Below are 26,620 nucleotides of genomic sequence, written 5' to 3' on the forward strand. Positions count from 1 at the left end.
TTTTTTTTTTTTTTTTTTTTTTTTTTTTCGTATTCTTTTCTTATTTTTATTAACATGTCAGGCAAAACGTTACAAAATGTTATGAATAGTGGCTAAGAGGAAGAATATATTTTGAAAGGTTATAATGAAAAAATGCTGTTGTTACCTGTGAAGCGGCATTGTAGGCACTTAGTAACTTTCCGAAAATGCACAACCCTTAATAATAAGATAAAAAATAACTTTTTTTGTGTTATACACCACAACAGTTTCCATAAGGAAAGTGCGAATGGTAATAAGAACAGCAACTATTTTGATTATAATGAAGACTGTGAATTATTGAAAAGGCTGGAAAATGACAAACTAGAGGATTTAACCCACATAGCTGATCATAAGGATGCGTTAAAAATTAAAAAGGTGTGATAAAATTGAGTGTGTGAAGAATATGTTAACTTGTGTTTTACGTGTTTTAAACGTTTACGTGTTTTAAACGTTTACGTGTTTTACGTATTCTACTTGTTTCACGTGTATTTTTGTGTGCACGTGTGGAATACCTTGGCAAGTTCTGCACAACCCCCATATACCATCACAAATGAAACACAAAAACTGCCAATATTGAACATTTAAATATGTACGCGCTCAGGGTGTATATATACCCTTTTGCACATTTTTCTCAAGTGGTAAGTGTTTTTTTCACAAAAATATATCACGATGTGCATGTATATCTCATAACCGATATACTTTTTCCCCTCCAGAAATATCTGAAACTTCTTAGGCAACATCACCCAGACACTTATATAAATGAAAAGAACGAACAACGTAAAAAGCATAAGGAAGAAATATTTCGGAAGATTTATACTCAATACAAAAATTTTAGTAAACAGTATGACCACATGCACAAGTCAGAAATTATTGATGAGACAATTTACGAAAGCGAAGAGGAAAAAAGTTAAAAAAATAAAATAAAAAAAAAAAAAAAAAAAAAAAATAATAAAAAAAAAAAAAAAAGCAGCTAAGTTAGCTAGTTGAATGGCTAGTTAACTACATTTGTTCATATTTTTCCCTTTCTTTTAAGGTGAAAGACTCGAAAGATACAAAAGATATTCAGAAGGGAAAAGGAACGACATTCTCCACAACATTAAGTATTCTGAAGTTTACATTTTAATAAGTATTTTGTTAACATTTGGTCTAGTCCTCTTAATATGTATATACCTACCATTTAACATAAACACCGTACATGATGAGTAAGATTGAAAAGAAAGAGAGAAAAAAAAAAAAAAAAAAAAAAAAAAAAAGGGGAAAAGACAGGCAATATATATAAAATTCTGCTTTATTTAATTATTTATTTTCACAGTTTTTCTCAACTTTCATTGTTGTTCTAAACATATTCACCCTTTTCAGATTATACGACAGCACAGAAAATGGGGAAAATGCCGAGGTGGTTTCATGTTTTTACAATCCTGTTATGAAGAGATACGAATACTTATCTGGTGATTACATCCCCCCTCACCCACACCAGTTGCATTATGTAAAATTTAAAAATATGAACCATCGAAAATGAAAAAAAAAAAATAAAAAAAAACACATAAAAGAAGCTAGAGTGAGAACGAGTAGATTAAATAATAACAAAAAAAAAAACACCCTTCTGCATGGGAATATTCTTATCCTTGCTGTATGTACCCATATAGTATGAAAGCACATTAATTTTACGTTTCATTTATATCCTTTTCCCTTCCCCGTTTTATTTCCATTTTTTAAAGTTTTACAAAAATAATTTCCCCGATTTATTTGTGGATGACGATATCCTCAAGTTAAACCGTTTCGAAATCGTTCAGGTAAATTAAAATCAAAATATGTTCCCCGTTAGGAGAAAAAAAAAAAAAAAAAAAAAAAAAAAAAAAAAAAAAAAAAACATCGAGTAGAAAGATTGGACAATGGATACTTGATCCATACACCTCGTTTTTGCCATTCCGATATCTTTAATTTGGACAGCGCCATGGCATGTGTAAAATGTACGTTTATATTAATATGGTTTTGTTCTTTCTTAATCAACCCTGCAAATGAAATGAGGATACCAATCTCTACCCGCCTCTCCGTGCTGTTCACTATTGCATCAGTACCACACATCACTACTATTAGATCAGCACTACACACACACCACTACTTCTAGATTAACATCGCCACCACCCACTGGGTCTTACTCACATTTCAATTTTTAACATGATCGAATTTTTCATTATTACCCTTTTTCCCTATATGCACAGTTGCCAAAAAATCGTGCAAAGAAATGCAGGCTTGTATATGACTTAAAGACAAACGAACTAATTTTTTTAAGAAAAAAAAAAAGGGATGGAGAAATGGAATAATGGATATAAACTTAAAAGACAAAAAATAAAAAAGAATCATTTTTGTGTAAAATGGTATACAGCGAGACACGGACGAAGAAATGAACAAATGAACACGTGAAGAAATGAAAAAAAAAAAAAAAAGTTAAATTTATATCTCACAAATTACATTTCGTGAATTATATCTCATAAATTACATTTCGTGAATTATATCTCATAAATTACATTTCGTGAATCATGTTTCGTAAAGCAAATTTTGCCAACATAAGAAGGGATAATATACAATATGGCTAAAAATGGTAATCCAATTTAATAATCAAGGGATAATAAAGTAGGCTGTGTACTCTTGGATGTAGTGCTTTTCGTGTGTTCTTCGCACACACGCATATACACAGAAGCCCCTACACACACCAACATATATCATTCCATATGCCATTATGTTAAATCATAAGCTCTAGGAACTCCTAAACGGATGCATCATCTATCGGTTTATGAAAATCGGTGACATATGCCACCTGTACGTATGTACATACGAACATATATATATACACGGGCCGTGTCTCTCTCCTCTTCTCTTGTATACTCTTTGTATAAATATAGCAGGATTCTCTGACATATAATTTGCGAATTCGTCAGTTTTTTGGAACATCATATTTATTTCCATTTCACCTTTAGTATCTCCCTTTTTCAACGTGACGTTTTTTTTATTTTTATTTTATTTTATTTTTTCTCATATTCATTGCATGTTACCCAGATTCTTCCCAAACTTCTCAATTAGTCCTTCACCTCATATGCTTATTTTTTCCTCTCTGCAATAATAGAGTAAGAATCAATCATTAGTTATTTTCTTCGTTCTTTTCCTCTTCTGCAGTTGCAGCAGTTTCTGCAGTTTCGGCAATTTCAGCAGTTTCGACAGTTTCGGCAGTTTCAGCAGTTTCAGCAGTTTCAGCAGTTGCGTCATTTTCAGCAGATGCTACTGCTTCTTCTAGATTTGTATTTCCCTCAGGTTCAGGCTCTTTTGTGGAATTGTTATCTACAGCATCCTCCTGGTTGTCACCATTTAAAGTATTTGCATTTTCAGTAATGTCATTAGTCATTGTCTCTTCTACATTGGTATCCTGCGTAGTTTCTGCTGCATCTTCATTTTTGTTATCATTTGATGAGATAATATCATTCTCAGTATTTTCATTCACAGCAACTGATGATGATGATGCATCTACAATTTCGGATTCTACTTCATCATTTATGATATCACCTCTTCTACTTCCTTCTCCGTTAGAAACAACATCATCTTCAATTCTAGCTTTTTTATTTCCTCTAATATCATTTACAATATCATCATTTCCATTTTCATGAATTTCATTGTTTATTACATCATTTCCATTTTCATCTGTCACAACTAAATCTGGAATTTTAGCTTGATGCTTTTCTCCAACATTTATTTTTCCATCAACTTTGGACATGTACTTTCTTTTTGCCATCGTGTGAATAGTAAAAAGTTAGGTTGTTCAGCGTAAGCCGTGAGAATCGAAGGATTGAGAAGTGCGGACACACACACACACAGGGGGAAAAAAAAAAAAAAAAAAAAAAAATTGATCCTCGTTAAATGGTTATAATATATTGGGAGATATGATGGGGCGTTAGTTTAAGCTTCTTCGCGTTGCCGAATATATTAAAAAAGTAATGGTAATAAATATTTTTTTTAAAAATGAAAAAAAGAAAAAATCAATATCGAAAGTGGTGTCAAAAATCAAGGAGACGTTTTTAAAAAGATATATACAATGAATTCTTGGGGAGAAAGAAAAATCGGTTAATATCAGTTTTTGAAAACAGAACAAAGTCAGTGTTGATATGGTATATATATATATATATATATATATATATATATATTATGGCATGCACGTGTTAATGTATAATATTGGTTTGGGTGCAGGCTTTGTAGCAATTTTGATATTTTCATGCTTCATATGCTTTCATATTTGTTGCTTACTTGGAGAGTGTTATTCTATGATTACGGACAAAACAAAAGATGGAATTCGTGCGTCTCAGGATAGATCGGGAAAAAAAATGTTATAGGAATGTGGGGTTAGCAGGAGTTTCGTAGTACCTTTCTGCTGGTAGAGGCAAATCAAATGAATGGATAAAGTGTTAGATGGTTTATACAGGGTTACGAGGTTAAAAAAAATTCGGATGTTTAAAGAAGGTAAAAATTAAAAAGGTAAAATTGATCTGCTAGAATTATCTCTTAAAAGTTATTTTTTAAAGTTTTTTAAAGTCATTTTTTAAAGTCATTTTTTAAAGTCGTTTTTTTTAAAGTCGTTTTTTAAAGATGTTTTCTTAAAACTGTTTTTTTAAAGCTGCTTTTTTAAGGCTGTTTTTTGAATGTTTTCTGAAATTGTTTTTCGAAAATGTTTTTTAAAAATTTTATTTTAAACTGTTTTTCAAAATTGTCTCTTAAAACTGAGCTTTAATATGTATTAAAAAAAAATAATAAATTAAAATTGCAGGTTGAAAGAAGCGGGGGCGACGCGAGAATATCAAATGTTAAAAAGCTAAAAAGTTGTTAATTTATTCGTTTAATTGTATTTATTCATTTTGTTGTTTTTTCATTTTTTTTTTTTTTTTATTTATATATTTTTTCTCCTCTTTCTTGTAGCATATTGTGGTAAAAAAAAAAATATCGTCGTAATCTCGTGCTGTACATCGTTGTAATTTTGTTGTAATTTTGTTGCAATTTTGTTAAAGCTGTTTTTTGCCCCGCCCTTTCCACTACCATTGCCGGTACTTTTACTCTTATATTCATTGCCTTCCACGTTTTTTTGTCAATTTGTTTTGCTTCACGCACTTAACCCTGTCGTAATACCTACATGTCCCCTTGAACTGATGGGGCAGGGTCTTCTCATGCATATTTTAGTTTTGTTTTTTTAAACGAGCCCCATGGTTTTTTTTTTTTTTTTACATGTTGCCTATCGGTGCTGTATGCATGCATCAATACTGCATTATTCTACGTATGCGTAAAAAAAGTGAATATGTTCATGTATACGTAATATGTCCCATATGCGCGCGATTCATATGAAGAGCAATACGTATGAACAGCAATAAATTATGAACAGCTATACGTATGAACAGCTATACGTATGAACAGCTATACGTATGAACCAGCAATACGTATGAACAGCAATAAATTATGAACAGCTATACGTATGAACAGCTATACGTATGAACAGCTATACGTATGAACAGCTATACGTATGAACAGCTATACGTATGAACCAGCAATACGTATGAACCAGCAATACGTATGAACCAGCAATACGTATGAACAGCAATAATTATGAACAGCAATACCTATGAACAGCAATAAATTATGAACAGCAATACGTATGAACAGCAATATATATTTACATATGTACGTACAATGTGGACGTGCCAGTTCCGACAAAACTCCATGTTGTAAAAAAGAAAATGTAGGCTTATATTTTTTCCTTTTTTTAAAAATGAGTTGAGCGAAAGAGTTGGCAGAACTTACGTGCGCTTTTCAATTAGGAATTTAAAAAAATATATTTTTTTTTTTTTCTACATGCGTCTATATATATATACGTATGTACAATCATGTATAAATGTATATTTTTGTACGTATTATATCTCGAGTGCTTCCATTTTGTTTTTTCTTCTGGGACATCAAAGTTGTGGACAATTAGTGTCAACCTGATTTGGGGGGGATGTAGTTCGTGGGAAGTAAATATATATCATTGTACCAAATATTTCAAAATATAAGAAAAAAAAAAAAAAAAAAAATGACACCTCGAAAAAAAAAACTGGTCAATGTGCTAGAAGGGTAACATTTGGCGCAGGAAACTGCCATCGATAAAAACACATCCAAAAATAAAAGTAAAGAAAAAACAAAGAGGAGAAAAACAAAATAAAATAATGTGCTGCAAAGTGAAAAAAAAAAAAAAAAAAAATTAATCGACTACATAATGCTCTCACCCCCTTCAACAGGAAAAAAAAATATGCTCACTCTCTATACCCGTTCCATATATATATCTATACCAGTATATATCTATACCAATATATATCTATACCAATATATATCTATACCAATATATATCTATACCAATATATATCTATACCAATATATATCTATATCTATGTGTATATATATAGATATACATGTGCATGCATATTGGATATACAACCCGTGTGTATGAGGCCACACAAATTATTCACGCGCGCGGCACCTTGTTCCTCACATAAGGAATTTACAACTACATGCACCTGCAAAGATAGGTGAGAAGGACTTGTTCCAAAATTACCATAGAAAATGCAAAGCAAAATGTAAAGCAGAAGGTAAATGCGCACAAATTAGTAAAAAATAATGATCCTCTGACCTTTAACCATCCCACCCTCATTCTCTCTATATACACATGCATGTGTTCATACAAGTATGGCACATACGTGGAATCGATTTTTTATCAAAAACAGCGGTGCAATTTTTGCAGCACTTTCCAAATAGTAAACTTGTAGAAATCTTTCCGTTCATTTATACATACACAGCACTGATTTGTTAAAAAAAAAAAAAAATAATAATAATAATAATAATAATAATAATAATAACAAAACGAGAGCAACTGCAATGGGGAGTTAGGTACATCATACCTCACATATGTCAATATAAATATGTATATATCCATGCCAGCTTCGTCTCCAAATGTGAGAATCCCGTTCCCCCTCTCCACCCCTGCAGCACAGTGTTTTTTTTTTTTTTTTTTTTTTTGCTAACATTAATTATTTCCTCCATGGTGTTGCTATTTTTTGTAAGATATTTTTCTTTTATATTCACAAAATGTGGTTTTGGTAACGCACGTCATATGAGTTCCAAAATAGCCATCATGGGTGAAGTTCAATAAATGGAATTGAAATTGTGTCAAAAATGGACACCCATAGTAGCTTCAAACATGGAAAGAATGTTTTGTAGTTCCCCTATCATCAACGCAGATCACACACACATATGTATGTATGTATGTATTTATGTATGTATGTATGTATGTATTTATGTATGTATGTATTTATGTATGTATGTATTTATGTATGTATGTATTTATGTATGTATGTATGTATTTATGTATGTATGATAGTGTTAGATTGTGGACACTGTGTCTCATAAAATAAGCACCCTGTATGCCTAACCCCATTTTTCATGAATATCACAAAAGTAATAACTTTATACTTGTATTTTATTACCACCCCAACATAGTAGTAAATAAGCATGCATATACAGTTATGTGACAGAACATATATAAAAATAAAAAAAACACAAAAAAGCAGATGAACCACACAAATCAATGCATACAATTCGTACAAAAAGGAGTTGAATTTCATCCTATGGTCTTTGGGTTTCATCACATGTGAGATTTCATATTTATGCACATTTACCATGCAACGCTAATATCGATGGTAGAATCATCGATAGTACAAACCTTTTATGGGGCTCTTATAGCCTCTACCGTTAGTAGAATTCTGCTCTACCCTTTGGACACAATGAAAACAAATAAGCAAGTTCATATGGGAAGTTACACGGGAAGTTTTACCAAATGCACAAAAATTTGTCCATCAAGTAACACTGCAATTTGTAGAAGCATTGCTAATGTTAATGAAACCACTTGTAGGATTCCCAACCATGGCAGCAGCAAGCCTTTTAAGATAAGGCATAATTTATTTTTCCTCCCCTCATTTATTAGAAAATTTGGATATAAAAATCTCTATAGTGGTTTCGTGTAAGTGCATCGTGATGTGAGATGGTGTGCGGAAGTTACTTATGAACAGAACTTTGACAAAAATAATATGCATGTGGGAATCCCTGTGAGCTTGGAGAGATAGTTCACAGCACGATGGAAGAGCATGCCTCATACCAGAACACCTCTAGAACCAATCGCTGCATAAAATGGATTACCATGGCCACACACCAACAGCCATCTCATTTCTGCCACTAAAAATAGACAAGTTTCTCCATTTCAATGCCTCTTGTAGATTTTCCTCCATAACAACCATACCGGCAACCAGTTTGTACTTTTGCTGCTTCGAATATTTAAAATCGATAAAAATAAATTGCAATAAAAAATTGGAGAATGAAAAAGACCCCCCTCCTGAACAGAATGCCAATTCAATGAATTCTATAAATTACTTCTCCATAGGTAGGGTCTATTTTCCACTTGTGCTTTTCCCCATTGTCTTACGTCGGTCACTTCGATCGCTAAGGCGCTTATCAAAAAAAAAAAATAAATAAAACAAAACAATATGAAACAAAACAAAACAATATGAAACAAAACAAAACAAAATGAAACAAAAAATAAAATAATAAAAAACCAAACTTGCGAGGAGAAGCTGTCTTTCCATTGTGAATCATTTCTGGAGTTGGCATTTTTAAATTCAATAAGTTCTTAAAGCAACACATTTAAGTTTCTTTTTTTTTTTTTTTCTTCCTTTCACTGTTTATTTTACTTACACGTTCACTTTTTCACTTTTCTTGTCAGGTACCTCTTCTCCATGAACATTTATATAAACGTGAATATCGTGCATCCCCCTCGCAACCTCATTGTGTTTTGCAAAATTGAGATTTTCTCATGCAGTTATCAAGTCATCACACATATCCCCATGCAGATCTACATCTACTCCTTTTTTTTTTTTTTTTTTTTTTTATATTGTTACACAATCGAATATATGAACACATTGCATGTTAACCCCATCTTGCAGCTTTCTTGGCAGAGGCTATTTCTTGCATTTTGTTTGTCCCAATTGACATAATTAAAGAGAGATTACAGGTGATTATACAATCATGCAATATTGAATTTTTTTTTTTTTTTTTTTTTTTTTTTTAATTTCTAATCATGTTTCTCCTTTATACATTATTGTAACTTTTTTTTTTTTTTTTTTTTTTTTTTTTTCTTATCATCTCTGAAGGCACAACGATATTTAAAACTCAAAGAACACAAGACATCTTATCATCTTTTGAAGGATTTTATTTATAAAGATGGATTTTTTAGAGTAATTCTGAATAGCTGTATAAAAAAGTAGATACATTATCCCTACATTCAATTCTATCTATGCCAACTGGCAATTTTATACTCCTATTCTCCTTTTATCAATAAAGTACAGACCGTGTGTATTACTTTTCTTTTTTTTTGCATTTACCACCTTTTCTGCTGAATGAGTAGCTTTACAGAGGTTACATTTCCACGTGCTTAACATATGGAATATTTGGAGGATCTTTTTTTTTTCTTCAAAATGTAAGAAGCGAAAAAAGGGACGCATGAAAAGAACAAATGAAGAACGAAAGAACGAAAGAACGAAAGAAAAAAAAAAAAAAAAAAAAAAATTTCATCAAGTGAATTTTTTTTCCATTTTTGATTACCCTGTCGGATGATACGTGCCTTACTTCCATCCTTCACGCAACCAAATAGATATAATTCAATTTCCATTCCTCCTTTTTAATATTCATTTTCTACTTTACATTGATTCATCAGTTTGGAATGGATCTTATGAAAAAATTCGAAATGGAATCATCAAATTTTAATAACCTCAAATTAAACCTCATTTGTTCGTTGTTGTCTGGAATTATTACATCTCCCCTTGAAGTAGTTAGAATAAGGTATCAGATTTTGCCCGCTTCATTTTATCAGTCCATATATTTGTATTCTATGTTTGTGCTCTGTTGTCACATGATATAAATTTTTCTATATGATATGCCCACTCTCTTATATGTTACCTTGCCTTTCTTTTTTTATGTATATATATATATATATATAGAGAGAGAGAGAGAGAGGATTTCATTTTCCCTGTCGTCATTTTGCACGTGTTCATCTGAGGCATATTCCTATTTCTAACTTACACACATAAGCTCTTTTTTTTTTTTTTTTTGTTTTTTTTTTTTCTCTTGCTAACACAGATTTCAACTGCAGGAGAAAAATAAAACCCCCTTTTTTTACACTAACTCTGTTGATGTTATAAAGCAAAAATGAGAAAGGAAAAAAGTTCATTCCATGTCTCCATCAATCGATATACACACATCCATCCATTGCACACACTATCGTGCACACTTCACATGTGCTAACACTCACATTCTAACAAGCACATGCACGGATGCGTAACTTCTCCTCCCCCACGTCCAACAGGGAATTAAAAAGTTATGGGCCGAAGAAAGCGGGAAATTTTTTAATTTATTCAAAGGAAATTTTTATCGGTGTTCCTTAGTATGTCTCAGTATGGCCATGAACGTTACGATCATTGACCTTTATAAGAAGCTTTCCTAAATGCAAAATTGCTTGTTCTTATACAAGTCCCTTCTCCTGGTTTTTGTATGGTATACTATGCGAGAGTCAGACAAAACCGTTATACCTACTGCAAGAAGACACAGTAATAGAGAAACAAAAAGAAAGAACAAAAAAAAAAAGAAAGAAAAAAATGGAAGAAAAAGAAGTAAAAGCCATAGTATCGTTACGGGATGTATTTCATTTGCATGTATATCCCATTTAACACACATACCACCATTCGCTTTTCTCCTTTTTAATGCTAAAAACTGTATTGGGGATGTAAGATTAAACAACCTAACAAATCCATCTTGAATTCTTTTTTTGTAAAAGTACATGTACATACACAAAAACACCAATCATATTTACATAATCATCCAACAAAATCCCCCCCCCCCTTTTTCCTTCTCGACAGGGAGTTAAAAACAAAGTGATATTTTCTCCTTCATCTATTCTTTTTTGTTACAATGCAATATCGTGATCTACTAATTATTAATTCATTTCATAAAAGTCCCGATAAAGTTGTAAACTCAAAATTTGTTCTTATATCATTTAAATAAAAAGGGGGGGAAAAAAAAAAAAAAAAAAAAAAAGTGGATATATGCATATTTACTCATCTGGACATCTCACAATAAATACTTAGTACTCATTTTTGTTTTTACATTTACTTGGGTACCCAAAATATGGTGCCATTTTTTGTATTCATGTATTAACATGTGTAGTACATGTAAATATGTTTGTGTATACAGCCTATTATTCCCCACACACACACCCTACGTGGGTGTAATAAATTATTTGTCACAAATTCACAATTTTTAACAATTCGTAAAGTCCCATGCAAATAAAGTTTAACACTATTTAAATGCAAAAATATGAATCCTTTCTCCCCTTCCCACCACCAACTTTTCTCCGAACAATAGTTATACATAAAATATGCCAAGAAGGGGGGGAGGGATGAAAAAATGGGATACTCAGGAAACATGGTTAAATATATATATATACACACTACTGTATTGTGTTCGTACAGTCTTCATTTATCTAGAACTTTCCTCGGTTTTGTTTGCTATTCAGGTAGGTGGTATAAATGCAACTTTTATGCTGTTGCTATTTATTTTGATCCGACTAGCTCTTTTTTTTTTTTTTTTTTTTTTTATTTTAACAATTTCACCTGAACAGGCAATAATAAATTTGCATGCACATATATGTATACATATATATATAGTCCACTTTTTGGCTGTTTTTTTTTTTTTTTTTAATTTGGAAAACATTTTATCTACAGCTAATTCTTCGAATGATCTGTTTCGAAACATACGTAAACTTTTTTTAATTATAAAAAAAAGAGAAATGAGCAATTTATTTGGAAGTTGGAAGGGGGAGAATATCCTGAAGAAAGTAACACCTTAAACGTTCCAACTTTCATATATAGAAATAAAGAAAAAAAAAAAAAAAAAACAGAAATTTATAACTTCTTTATGTTTCCCCCCTTCTCACACAAATTGATTAGAGGATTTTTGTGTTTTTTATCAAGATCATTTTGGAAAATTCGCATGCTTTTGTTCATAACATTTGAGTCACAGTCATTTTTTCTGTTTTCTCTTGTAGCAATATTTAATTGGCTGTTTAACACTTCCAAATATTTCAGGTTCATTTCATTCACGACATTCTTACTCACAGAATTGTTATACATGTTAATCTTTTCATTATCCACTAGCTTTTTATAACTGCTGTTCCTAAGTCCATTTGGCTCATTCACACTGTTGATATTTCCAAAATTCTTCTGCTGATTCATCAAGGTAGAGGCACCAGTAGCACCGCCTGCAGAACCAGTAGCACAGCCAGCAACACCAGCAGCAGCACCACTCTTGTTATTTTTTTTCATGTTGATTAACGCAAGTAAATTGGAATCACAGGTACCTCCTCCTCCTCCTCCACTGTTGATATCATTGTATGTGTTCATTTTATGTGCATAATGCTGCTCCTTGTTGGGTGTATGGTTTATGTTATTACCCATGCTATTAGCACTTCTATCATTGTTGCAAAAATCAAGTACATTTTTTTCTCCACCCATTTTCATGTTTAATATGTTATTATTTGCATTTAGCACTTTATTTACGTGCTTGTAATCATCCACATCCAATTCTATATTTTTTGGAATCCCTTCCTTTCCCTTGCACACTGTATTGAGGTTCTTTAGGTCTTTCACTTTCCCAATATTCATAGATCCACACATGTTTAGGTTTGTAGTTATTACCCCGTGGTTCATGTTGTAATTTGTCATTCCGCTCAACTGCACATTCCTGTTCGTAATCATGTTATGGCTTCCAGCATTGCTGTTTGTGTTCATTTGGCCACTACACATGTTCTTATAACCTGGGTTGTCTACCATACCATCTGCAACATTGGCTATGTATTTCTTCTGTGATGAATTGTTCTTCATGGTGCTGAAACTTATGTCACCATTATTGCTAGTACTTCCAATGTTCATATTCATGGATGCCATTTTCCCTGATTTCTCGGGACTATCGGTTCCGTTGTTCTGACAGTTCAGAAGACTTGACATATTAACTCCACTGCCACTGATTGTGCCAGCTCCACTGATTGCGTCACTACTGCTGGCACTCATAAGGCCACTCTTCAATGCACTACAATTCAATCCCCTAACGGAGTTAATTCCTCTATTTCCATTTATCGTGTTGTAAAACATGCTATTCACAGCTGTGTTATTTTTATTGCTACTTCCATTCGTTGTCTTTTCCAGAAAATCTGGATGCGTCATAAGTGCGCCTGAACCTGAACCCGTGTATGCACCTCCTGCTTCGCTAACATCTGCTCCTCTAAAGTTCATTTTCGAGCTCCCATTCATCAATCGATCTCTGCCTCCTAAGGTCTTTGTGTTAGATTCATCCTTTGAAAAAGCATCGTCCCAATAATTTTTGAAATCTTCGTATAAAACATCTTGATTCGGTCCATTCGGTCCATTCAAGTTGCTCAAACCGTTCAGATCAATCAATCCGTTCAAACCAGCCAATCCGTTCAAACCAGCCAATCCGTTCAAACCAGCCAATCCGTTCAAACCAGCCAATCCGTTCAAACCAGCCAATCCATTCAAACCAGCCAATCCGTTCATATCGCTCATCCCGTTCAGGTCACTCATCCCGTTCAGGTCACTCATCCCGTTCAAATTACTGAACCCGTTCAGATCGCTCAACCCGTTCAGGTTACCCACAGTACTCAACTCCCTCGCAGCGCCAATCCCTCCAAAAGGTCCTGTTGTTCCAATCCCATTGAGGCCAGACAAGAGACAATCCAGTCTCTCATAACACTTCAAAATTTTGTTATACAATTCGGATGGGATATACTTGCATACATTTTGATTCAAAATCATTTCTTCCAGCAAGAGAGAAGTGTTCATGATATCTACTTTGTACTTGTCGTATATATTTTTTAATTGATTGAATTTATTTTCTTGCTCACTTTCTGATGCCTTGTTATTACTAGAGGTTATAAAATTGTTTTCGAATTCGTCTTTCAACAAATTCTGATTAAAAAATGGAATCATATTTTCATAGCAGCTATTGTTCTTATTACTACTCTCAAGATACATACTTAGACTGTCATTGAAGCTCTTTGGCATACTACCTCTCAAGGTGTTTAATTCCATTTCATTTGCATTTAAGGACTCATAACCCATTTGTGTGCTCTCTATTCCTTTTTTTTTCGATGTTTCTTTGCAATTTCCGGCACTTCCAATATTTCCAACATTTCCAACACTTCCAACATTTCCAACACTTCCAACATTTCCAACACTTTCAACATTTCCAACACTTCCAACACTTCCAACATTTCCAACACTTCCAACATTTCCAGCACTTCCAACATTTCCAGCACTTCCAACATTTCCAGCACTTCCAGCATTTCCAACACTGCCTTCTGCTCCCACACTTGAGGCATTAAAAAGGAAATTTCCACCAACCAAAACATTTGTATCAATTTCGTCGTTCCTCTTCATGATTGTAGCTATTCCTCCATCTTTGGTTCTGGATTCATTTATTTTAGATTCACTGGTTTGGGGTTCACTCCTTTTGGGTTCATTGATTTTTCCATTGCCAATCCCTCCAATACCCATTTGGGAGGAATAGGATAGGTCACCCTTTTCGCCTGGCAGTGAACCGTTCAGCATAGCCTTGTTGTGATTTAATAACAAATTGGATTCGACATGAATAGAATTTCCACTCTTCTTATTCTTATTAAAATTGTTCCTATTAAAATTAATGCCACTGTTATTGCCACTGTTATTGCCACTGTTATTGCCACTGTTATTGCCACTGTTACTGCCACTGTTACTGCCACTGTTACTGCCACTGTTACTGCCACTGTTATTGTTTGCGTGCACCCTTTTGTCATTTGTAAGGTTCGAAACATGTGTCGTCACTGCACCACCACAACCAGTCACTGTTTCATTGGGGAATTCTCCCTCATCTACCAGTATCTTTTTACTGCTCCTGCCATTATTATTGTTGTTACCCATGTTGATGTTACTACCATCGTTAATCAGCTTGTCCTTGTGCTTATCGCTTGCCATATTTGATTTGTCATTATTTAACATCTGTGCATGCATAAGTCCCGTTTCACTGATGCTTTCATCATTGCTATTGTTTGCCACCCTTGAACCCATGGGTCCTGGTTGAAAATTGGTAGATGCTGCACTAGCATTGTTGCAAACAAGATAACCGCTATCCTTACCGTTATTAGTAGTAGTTCCTCCGTTATGTGAATTCAGACTATGATTATTATTACTCCTATCGATTGTAGTGTTTTCCATATCAATTTCTCTTTGCACATTTTTTTTCTTCCCATTAAATGCATTAACCAACATATTATAAATACTCAATTTTCCTCCTTTGGATTTTTGTAGATTAGTTACATTTGCACCATCCTTCTCTATGCAACTTTCAATATGTGATGCTGTGGAAACAACAGCATTGGGAAAGTTATTCTTCACCATATTAACATCATTCATAAGCTTATTTTCAATGGTAGATGCATACATAATAGAGACATTACTTTTTTTACCATTTTTTAAGCCATCACCATGGATGCGGCCATCATCCCTCTCGACATTACAATCCATATCATCATTATTGTTCTTCATTCCTATGTTCGACATGCACACAGCAGCATTGTCATCATTGCTTCTATCATTATTACCATCTGCTCCTCTCTGAGGGAGATTAAAATGCTGCTGTTTTGCATTCCCAATTCCTTCTTCTTTTATTACATTTCCTTCTAGAGTGTTTAACATTGGTTCATTTTTATATTCCTCCTCCATCTTGTGATATGAACATGATTCCTCCAACCTCTTCTTTTCAAGTTCATCCTCTCCTTTTCCCATCATAATCCCGATATGAGGAGGTTTCATAATAGATATAGTATTATTCTCCAATTGACATAATTTAAGGATATTTTCATTAGAAAAAGATTTCACAGATTTAATGTCAAAGATGTCACTTGTGTTATTCTTCATGTAGGGTTCATCAGGAACCCCCACTACTCCTGAGACAAGTCTATCACTGGGACAATTGTTCATAATATACTCGTTTCCATTTCTATTCCGTTCTGGAATAAACTTTCCATTTTTATGAACATCTCCAGATGAAATTCCTTTTTTATTCCCACTTTGATGACCGCTTCGATTGCTACTGATGCTTCCCCCACCACCACCACCTATGGAATTTTTTTTCTTTTTCACTTTTGCATCAACACTATGAATCATGAAGTGCTCTGAGGTATTATTTTCATGCATTATTGTCATTCCATATTTTGATTTCTCTGTGTTCTTCCTCATGGACGAACTAAATTCATAATCCTTTTTTTTTCTTCCATTTTCTCCTAACACATCTGTCACTTTTTTTTTCTTACTTTGTTCTTCCATGCAACCAGGTATTGCAGTGCCCACAGCAATCGGTGTTGCATTACCAGCACCAGATGCTACCACCATCCCTGAAGGTGCTACTACCTGTCCTCTAATTGATGTGTCGTACGCATTACTATCATCTGTCAAATATTTGGAATATTTGTCTTTTACAAATTTTTTAAAAAAGGATTTATTCAAATTAAAGTTAACATTCTTAGGATCTACTGCTGCTTTATCATTTGTTAATAAATCAACGATGTAACCATGTTCATTTTGTATATAATTATTTATCTGATTAACAGTTACACAGAGAGGGAGAATCAAATTGATATCCTCTTCATACAAATGTTCAAAGTATGAATAAATATTTGGAGAAGATGTCAAATATAGAACTTCTGTAAAAATTGTTTTTTTACTTTTCTTCACATCTGTCTTGTTTATTTCTTTTGCATCACTTTTAATTATGATTTCTTTATTTCCAATTTTGTAAATATACGTTGACCACAGAATTGCAAATTGAATCATTTGTAATGTTTCTTGTGAAATATCATAATATTCATTTGCTAGTTTTATTTGTGCTTCTGTTAAAAAAGAGGAATTTAAAAAATTTTTCTTTTTTTCCTTAAAATCTTTTGGTACACTTAAAAATTCAATTATTCCCAATTCGGATAGCTTATCCCATATATTCAGCTTCAGACTAACCATTTTCTGTCTTATAATTTCACTTTTCTGACATACCATCTTTAGTTCATTCGCTACATAACTGCACATTAAGCAGATGAACGTGTCATTTTCACATACCTCGCTCCTAACGCTGCTGTCACCACCACTAACACAGGGGGAAAAAACATTTCCTCCTGCTCCGATTCTTCTCCCTTTGGAATGTTTTCTGATGTGGCCATTTTGAGATTCTTTCAGCACTTCGTCCATCTCAACCTGCTTTGCATTTTCCCCTTCTTCCATTTCCTCAACTTCTTCTGAAATATCTCTTCCTCGTGCACTTTCCTTAGCCCTCTCGATGTTACTTTTCAACAATTTATTATTGTACATATAAAGAAGGCCTGGGAAACTGAACGGTAGAAATAACTTATCTTTCCAAAGCTCCTTCATATCCAATACTGCACTACAATCCAAAATAATGTAAAGTGGTAAATTACTAACACTATCATTTAATAAATCCACGTGTTCCTTTTCTTTGCCGTACATGGCAGATGCAGGATCACTAAGTACTCCATCGAAATTAACAGATTCGCTAGCTGGGCTGTCGCGATTGTTGCAACTGCTCAGAGTTTCTTTCTCCTCATGACTGTTTTTCCTTTTTGAAATATCCTTATTGTTTTCGATCTTATTTTTCTCATTCACACCATTATCATTATTATTGTCCAAGTTTCTCACATCTTTCTTATAATTTTCCCCTTTTTCCTTTTTCTTTTTTTTCTTTTTCTTCTTCTTACTACGGCCTAGTATACCAAGCTTTCCTCCTTCTCCTCCTTCATCCTCGTCTTCAAGCTTTCCCTGACCTATATTTGGATCTACCCCTTGTGGGGTTCCCTTTTTCTTTACATAATGGGTGGAAGAATCTAGAACCTTTTCACTTTTCTTCCCTTTTTCTTTGTGAATTTTACTAAGATCTGTCATAAATGTTTTACGACCTTTATAATTGTATTCATCCTCGTCATCTTCTTCGTCATCGTCATCATCTTCATCATCGTCATCGTCTTCTTCCTCATCTGAATAATCATCATCGTCGTCCTCATCGTCGTCATCCTCATCATCGTCGTTTTCATCATCGTCGTTCTCATCCTCTTCATCTTCCTCCTCCTCCTCCTCCTCCTCCTCTTCATCTTCTTCTTCTTCCTGCTCCTCTTCTTCGTCTTCCTCCTCATCGAGACTCATGTCATTCAGAAGATCCGCTTCGATTCTCCGTTTTGATGTCTTCATTGCTCCTCTTTTCTTACCAATTTTGCTTCCACTTCTATCATTCCCATGGCCCTTCGATTTGTTTTTTTTAGAAACAATTCCTGTATGAAGATCACCTGATTTGGTGGTGCTACTTTTTGTATTAATTTTTAATCCATTTTTGATGACAGAGTTATTTTTGGATTGTACACATTTCACCCCTCCTCCTCCTCCTGCTGCTGCTGTTGCTGCTTCCCCTCCTGCAGTTACAGTATTACTTCTCGTTTCAACAGTTTGTTCATTCTTAGGTGGAATGTCTGAATCGAGGTTCTTATTATCCAATTTGGAGATTTGATGGGATCGATCAGAATCCACTACTGCAACATCCGATGGAGAATGAAATTCTCTCTTTTTTTCTTCTTTTATGAATTTTCCATTGGTAGATGATAACAATTGAAGGCAAGGATTCTCCTTTTGATGTATAAACATGTATACATGCATAATAGGAGTATTTCTAACAGTAGCATTCAAACATTTATACGGACAGCACCTTTTATCACTCCTCAAAGCTGCACAAATAATTAAATTACTTTTGTAACCTCTCTTTTTTCTAGCAAAATCTTCCACTTCTTTTAATATTTCCTTTGGGTTTTGAATACAATTATATTCTAATCTAATCCATACAGGTATTTGTACAGGTTTATACGTGTTTTGATATTTCTCATATCTCGGGTATACATAATTACTTTCTTTTTTTGCCTGAACAAAACTTAACAATAACTCTTTACATGTATTATCTTGAATAAAATTATGCGACAAATGTAATTCTTCCATCGGGATTTTCTGAATGTATATTAATTGTTTAATCAATGATACACCATCATCCTTTATATTATTCTTATACAATTTCAAAATATGAATTCCAATATTCTCATTATAATTTAAAATATATTTCAGTAAGCTTTTTAATCCTGTGCACGTTATGTGATTTTCACTTAAATCGATATTCAAGCAGTAATAATTATTGTAAACAATTTTTATATTCTTTTTTAAAATCTTCACTAATTCTATGATATGGCTATCATGCAATGATTTATTGTTTAGTGATATATCCACATATCTCAGCAGTTTCTTTCCTTTGCTACTCTTATAAGTTAGCTTCTTACTCTCGCGAATGTACGATTCCATTTTGTAATCCCAAAAATTGGAAGAAGCAAAAAAAAAAAAAAAAAAGTTATATATATATATATTGCAACTCCTACGAGCTAAAACAATCGGAATGGTAAAAACCACCTCTATCACGCTCACTCATGCCACAGTCCGCTTCTACTCCGCTTCTACTCCGCTTCTACTCCGCTTCTACTCCGATTCTACTCCGCTTCTACTCCGCTTCTACTCCGATTCTACTCCGATTCTACTCCGATTCTACTCCGATTCTACTCCGCTTCTACTCCGCTTCTACTCCGCTTCTACTCCGATTCTACTCCGCTTCTACTCCGCTTCTACTCCGCTTCTACTCCGCTTCTACTCCGCTTCTACTCCGCTTCTTCCCTTTTTTTTTTTTTTTTTCCCCTACGTTTCCCCTCAGGGGGGACCGTGTGGAAGGGAACTTTTTCCCAAATATAAAGAATCGGTGCAGCGTGTCCTATGTGTCAAGACTGTTACTTACGTCAGAGGTGATAGCAAAAAAAAAAATATAACTCTGTAATTTCTTCGTTTCACTTTTATAACTCTGTTCGTATAACCAACAATTCAAGGGGAATGTGTGAAAAAAGAGAAAAAAAAAAAAAAAAATTCAATTTTCTTTTATTAATAATATGATTCGAGAAATATCTATAAGCATTTTTTTTTTTTTTTTTTTTATCTCTCTCTTTTTTTATCTCTCTCTTTTTTTATCTCTCTCTTTTTTTTCTCTCTCTTTTTTTTCTCTCTTTTTTTTTCTCTCTTTTTTTTCCTCTCTTTTTTTTCTCATCTTTTCGATGACTAATTATGCTAAAATCATTTGTACATATATAATAACGTATCATATCATATATATGAAAATATAAATATTATACATGTGCACATTTGTAAAACCTTAGCTCATAATTGCGCGGAAATGCAAAGAGGAATAAATGGGTAAGGAAAGAAAAAAAAAAAAAAAAAAAAAAAAAAAGAAAGAAAAGAGAAAAAAAAAAAAAAAAAAAAAAAAAAAAAAAAAAAAAAAAAAAAAAAAAAAAAAAAAAGTGGAGTGTAAGGCGTAAAAATAAAAAAAAAAAAAAAAAAAAAAATAATAAAAAAAAAAATAAAAATCGTTAAAATTGTTAAAATTGTTAAAATTGTTAAAATTGTTAAAATCGTTAAAACAGTTCTACATAAATGCATGTACAAGCAAGTGGTCCTCGAGGGGGAAGAAAATTTTCTATTTCCTAATTATACGCATGTATTGTGCATGTATTATGCATGTATATATATTATTTTCCCTCGAGTAACAATTGCACATTTGGACGTGCGCTCATACACACATATGTAATTTCAGATGCATGTGTACAAATTTGCATGTGTGTATGTTTTCTCCACCCTTATATGACAGCGCATGTACATACATTTACACTGCAAGTAGAGATATGTAAAAACACAGGTCATGCACAGGTTGTGCACAGGACAGTACACACTATTCGGGAGAGAATTTCACGCAACCGTTAAATGATCGGTGGTTGGTTGTGGTTTATGGAAATTCGTGGGGTGAATTCATATGAACAATTAACAAGTTCAGCATTGAAACAGGAAATCAAAAAAAAAAGAAAAAGAAAAAAAAGAAAAAGAAAAAGAAAAAAAAAAACTAGTCGGGGAGAAGAGAGGCCAACGTTCAGAAAAAATGGAGAAAAAATAAAAAACATACACGCATAGAAACATACACGCATAGAAACATACACGCATAGAAACATACACGCATAGAAACATACATGCATAGAAACATACACGCATAGAAACATACACGCATAGAAACATACATGCATAGAAATATACATGCATAGAAACATACATGCATAGATACATACATGCATAGGCACGTACATACATATGCGAGACGGGCACGGGGGTTCTCACCGAAACAGAAATGTTAAACTAATTAAGATCCGTATAGGGGATGAGAAATAAAGATGTATTGTGATTGCAAAAGTGGCATTTCAATGAAGAAGATTGTCTTCTCCACTACAACGTGGATTCATTCACAGAATGTATATATAATATGGATACATTAAAAATGAAAAAAAAAAAAAAAAAAATGAAGTATTGTTATAAACAACTGAATATGTAGAGACTGTTTATAAGGTTAGTATGTATGGGAGAGAGGGAAACATTTTTTCTCCTAGGTGAAACTGGTGATGCATGGAGTGGGAAGATGCAACATAGTCCAGATGCACTCGAGATGTCTTTCGTGTGCATATATAGAAGTGTGTGTGGTGTATATATATATAGACGTGCGTGTATATATGCATATACTCACGCGAAGGCATGTCCACCCCTCCCCTAGTAATATCCATGCATACAAGGGCTAGATTTTTTCGCTTACTCAAAAAAAATGTAGAGTTCAATTTGAAGGTCAAAATTGGAATCCTGATTAATTTTCCGATCAAAACTGTTTAGCATGAATGGTTTACGTATTACACTTGGTTAGAAATTTCGGGTTAATATATATACATATATATATATATATATATATATGCTCAGGCATATATACGTAGAAGCATATGCATGTGCAGGCATATGGACGTACAAGCATATGTATGTACAAGCATATGTATGTACAAGCATATGTATGTACAAGCATATGTATGTACAAGCATATGTATGTATAAGCATATGTATGTATGTAAACGTTTATGTACATGCGCTTAAACACTCATGTAACACTTTTTTTTTTTTTTTTTTTTTTTTTTTTTTTTGGGGTGTTTTCCCTTTGATTTAATCTCGGCTTATGAGTTCTGTTTTCTTTTTCCTTTAATGTGGAAAGAAATAATCTTTTAGTTGTGGTTATGGGATGAAAACTGCAAAATGATGTATGACACGAGAGGTGGGTGTTAAAATTGCAGGCATTAAGAAGGTACATGTAAAATGTATAAAATTTTAAAAATGTGCTCATAAAAATGTACGTAAAAAAAGGTACGCATAAAAAAGTATGTATGAAAAATTGAAAAGTTGGAAAAACGAAAAATTCAAAAATTGAAGCGTAAAAAATGAAGCATGAAAAATGAAGCATGAAAAATAAAGCGTAAAAAATGAAGCATGAAAAATGAAGCGTAAAAAATGAAGAGTGAAAAAGATGAATGAAAAACTGAAAAGTGAAAATTGAAAAGTGAATATTGAAAAATGAAAGGCGAAAAATTGGTCAATAAAAAATTAAATACTGATATTTAAAAATTAGCAAATTGGCAAACGATAAATTGAAGATTTGCCAAAACTGAAGAAGCAGGAAACTTGTAAAAACGTTACTGCATACCTGCAAAATTGCAATTCCGGCTAAAATTATTACATATATATATATATACTATACATACATATATTTACTATGTATACTATACATACATATATTTACTATGTATACTATACATGCATATATTTACTATGTATACTATACATACATATATTTACTATGTATACTATACATACATATATTTACTATGTATACTATACATACATATATTTACTATGTATACTATACATACATATATATAGGCATACCTGAATGCACATGTATCATGGATATATAAAAATGTTTATGTACATATTGTTCGCCCTTTTTCTCTCATATGTATATGCGTGCACATGTTAACAAAAAAACTGCAAGAACATGTTGAGACTCTCATTTATAACTTTTTTTTCTAAACCAACAAAAGACGTGAAAAAAAAAAAAATTACAAATTTAGGAAAATTGTTTTTTTTTTTTTCATTTACTTTTTAATGACTTATCATCCTATCTTCCTTTTATTCACTTCATACATGTACAAGCGGCGTGGGGGTTGGTTGGTATTATATAACCCCAAGAATGATAAAAAAAAAAAAAAAAAAAAAAAAGCATAGCGGGAAGTTTTTGCTCCCTCCCACCCCATGTTACTTTTTGTATTTGCATAATATTGATGATAAGTAAAATATATAACATTTATAACGAACTATATGTATAAGATGAATACTATAAAATCTACGTAATACACCATGACTCTTTTCTCCCCCCTCCTGTATGAACGTGTGCAGGTCATATTGCACAAACTCAGATTTTATGTGTGTACGCACGTATGCAATTTTCCACAAAAACCTCTAGGAAAGAGACGTAATTATATTTCTCTTTCTTGTGATGACTGAATTTACCAGTAAAATTAGATAAGTAGCTAATGGGATAATCCAAACATTTGAGGTCTTATTCGTTCCTGCATAACGTTACATGTGTATATATATGCATGTACACACAAATACGTACATATATATATATATATATATATATAACACTTTCGAGCCCTACGAATATATGCACGTACACGTTTTGTGTTTATATATACACCCACGAAATGACACAGACGTGTGCTGTTCTGTGTACTCCTAGAAAAAAAAAATAAAATAAAGAAACGATATTTTTATATTTAATAGAGATTTGCAAAAAAGGGGAAAGAATCTCATTCTGCCTTTACTTAATCCAAATGAATTTGCTTTTTGGATTTAACGTTGCGTCCATTTATGAATAAATTGCATCCTGAGAAAAAATAAAAAAAAAAAAAAAAAAAAAAAAGGGGAATTTTGGACTAGATGAAAAGTTGTAACAGGTTAGAAATGCTAGAACACGTGTGATAAAGGGGGAGAAAAACGACGTGGTTATTTTTTTTATCCTTGTGGAGGATAACTGTGTATGTATATGGGGAAGCACATACAACTCAATATGCTTAGGGTCTACTGTATATGTTCAGTTGGATTTCTATAATTCTGCAAACCGAGTGCCCATGAATGTTCGTGCTAATGTACATATATGTTTAATGCACACACAAAGTTGGCATTTCGGGCATTTAACGCACCCTCGTACCGAGACAGCAACTTTAAATCGAATGTTCGCAGAACGTGGGGCTACGCGACAGTAGATTAATTTCTTATTTTACTGTTTTCAGGGGAAATGGTTTTTATATGAACACGTACTTTATTATAGACCCTTTAAAGGGAATCTATAACTGTTTCGAATCTATAATTGTTTCGAATCTGTAATTGTCTCGAATCTGTAATTGTTTCGAATCTGTAATTGTCTCGAATCTGTAATTGTTTCGAATCTATAATTGTTTCGAATCTATAATTGTTTCGAATCTATAATTGTTTCGAATCTATAATTGTTTCGAATCTATAACTGTTTCGAATCTGTAACTGTTTCGAATCTGTAACTGTTTCGAATCTGTAACTGTTTCGAATCTGTAACTGTTTCGAATCTGTAACTGTTTCGAATCTGTAACTGTTTCGAATCTATAACTGTTTCGAATCTGTAACTGTTTCGAATCTGTAACTGTTTCGAATCTGTAACTGTTTCGAATCTATAATTGTTTCATTTGTTGTTTGCACGTATGCAAGCATATACAAATGTGTTAGAGAGATATTCATACATGTACACCCGACACACATATTTGCATATATGCATACTCGCATATTTGCCTATGGCCCTATCCGCACACACACATATCTGTCATTCATTTGTTTGTCTTTGGCTAATACATTTTATCCTACCTTTTATCTTTTATATAACCGTACGATGTGAAAATGTTTGTACTCGTTTGGCCTGTTGTCTTCCTTGCCTTTCTTTTTTACATTTAATGGAAATGAAAAATTATCTACCATGTAGGTTAGCTTTAATTGAATTCACATATTGTCACTGTTACTGTTATTGCTGTTCCTATTGCTATTAGTTTTTTTTTTTTTTTTTTTTTTTTTTCCCCAAGCGGTATCTTACATTAATTACACGTCAACATATTATTCGCATTGTAGCACAAATTTTCATGGCGAATTATTCTTTAAACGTTTATATGATATAATTTTACTTAATTTTGTTTTTCAATTGGTTTATATCCCGTGTATTGTGCAAAATATTAATTTCACTTACACGAATTGTGCATGTATAGCAGGTCTTCTAACGTTTAGTCGATTCTATTGGGTTGCACCATAATAAACCATATGGAATGTAACGACGTGTAAATGAAAACAAAAAAAAAAAAAAAAAAAAAAAAAAAAAAAAAAAAAAAAAAAAAAAAAAAAAAAAAAAAAAAAAAAAAAAATAGCACAAAAAAATGCAATGCAAAACACTACACCTACACATTATAGTGTTGTACGTGTGTGACCTTTTTCATGTGTACATATATCTGTTTTAAAAAAGGTATTTTCAGTGTCTTACGGATATGTAAAAAAAAAAAAATAAAATAATAAAAATAAAACAATCTATAAATAAACAAATAAATGTACACACACACACACACACACTCCTCGACAATGGCGTAGCATGTTTATCCTAACCCAACAAGTACATGCATACCAATATAATTGCATGTGTAAACAAAAAAAAAAAAAAAAAAAAAAAAAAAAAAGTTGAATTAATTTTTGTTCACATAGGGGAGGGGGGAGAAGGGGGACACACCATTAACTATTTTTCAAGTACATATATATGATGTTATTCCGTTCCTAATCCCGATGTATATTCTTGTAGACAAATCATGCTCAAGAAATTTCATGTGTTTGTTCTAATATGTTCTTTGTGAAAGTAATTTCCCCAAAGAGAGCGTCGAACTCGGGTGAGAGACCCCATTCGTTTTACATCTGTCGAAAAATGTTCTTCCTTATGAGCACATATAGATATTTATCTTAGCGTTTATTTAGTAATTATCGGTGCAAGTTTGTATGTTTTCGTGACATTTTGCGTCATTTTTTGTGCTTCTACTGGAGTGATATGATCCCTAAGCAGTTCTCAATCACCACCACTAATGCTCCTCGTTCAATTTAATCAACACAACGATTGGTCACCGAAAGGAATATGGAGTTTTTCTATCCCACGTTATGAATTTTGCCTGCACATGGGATATGTTACCAAATGGATATATTTGCAAAACATGCAAACAAATGTCATAAAATTGTGTTCGTGATTTGCATGTTATTTATTTATTGTTCTTCTTGTTGTTTATTTA

General features: G+C 32.8%; 4 protein-coding genes across 4 annotated transcripts; 2 read left to right on the top strand and 2 right to left on the bottom strand.

Annotated features, from left to right (window-relative positions):
• Positions 1–132: 132 nt before the first annotated feature.
• Positions 133–2,342, top strand: PGO_020620 (hypothetical protein, conserved; the record flags this gene model as incomplete). Its single annotated transcript, XM_028685880.1, has 6 exons — positions 133–393; positions 732–924; positions 1,052–1,220; positions 1,378–1,504; positions 1,737–1,811; positions 2,241–2,342. 6 exons carry the CDS (start codon positions 133–135, stop codon positions 2,340–2,342), a joined length of 927 nt encoding a protein of 308 aa, XP_028541681.1.
• An 815-nt stretch (positions 2,343–3,157) lies between these two features.
• PGO_020630 (hypothetical protein) lies at positions 3,158–3,802 on the bottom strand (the record flags this gene model as incomplete). The annotated part of the gene is made up of 1 exon (XM_028685881.1): positions 3,158–3,802. One exon carries the CDS (start codon positions 3,800–3,802, stop codon positions 3,158–3,160), a length of 645 nt encoding a protein of 214 aa, XP_028541682.1.
• Positions 3,803–7,120: 3,318 nt separating this feature from the next.
• Positions 7,121–10,630, top strand: PGO_020640 (hypothetical protein, conserved; the record flags this gene model as incomplete). Its single annotated transcript, XM_028685882.1, has 9 exons — positions 7,121–7,217; positions 7,783–8,098; positions 8,352–8,515; positions 9,075–9,142; positions 9,282–9,365; positions 9,536–9,607; positions 9,845–9,969; positions 10,267–10,321; positions 10,493–10,630. The coding sequence occupies 9 exons, from the start codon at positions 7,121–7,123 to the stop codon at positions 10,628–10,630; spliced, it is 1,119 nt and encodes a 372-aa protein (XP_028541683.1).
• A 1,456-nt stretch (positions 10,631–12,086) lies between these two features.
• On the bottom strand, positions 12,087–19,628 carry PGO_020650 (hypothetical protein, conserved; the record flags this gene model as incomplete). Its single annotated transcript, XM_028685883.1, has 1 exon — positions 12,087–19,628. The coding sequence occupies one exon, from the start codon at positions 19,626–19,628 to the stop codon at positions 12,087–12,089; it is 7,542 nt and encodes a 2,513-aa protein (XP_028541684.1).
• Positions 19,629–26,620: the final 6,992 nt, after the last annotated feature.

This window comes from Plasmodium gonderi (genome assembly GCF_002157705.1).
Source record: "Plasmodium gonderi DNA, contig: Chr02, whole genome shotgun sequence".
In the NCBI taxonomy this organism is placed as follows: domain Eukaryota; phylum Apicomplexa; class Aconoidasida; order Haemosporida; family Plasmodiidae; genus Plasmodium; species Plasmodium gonderi.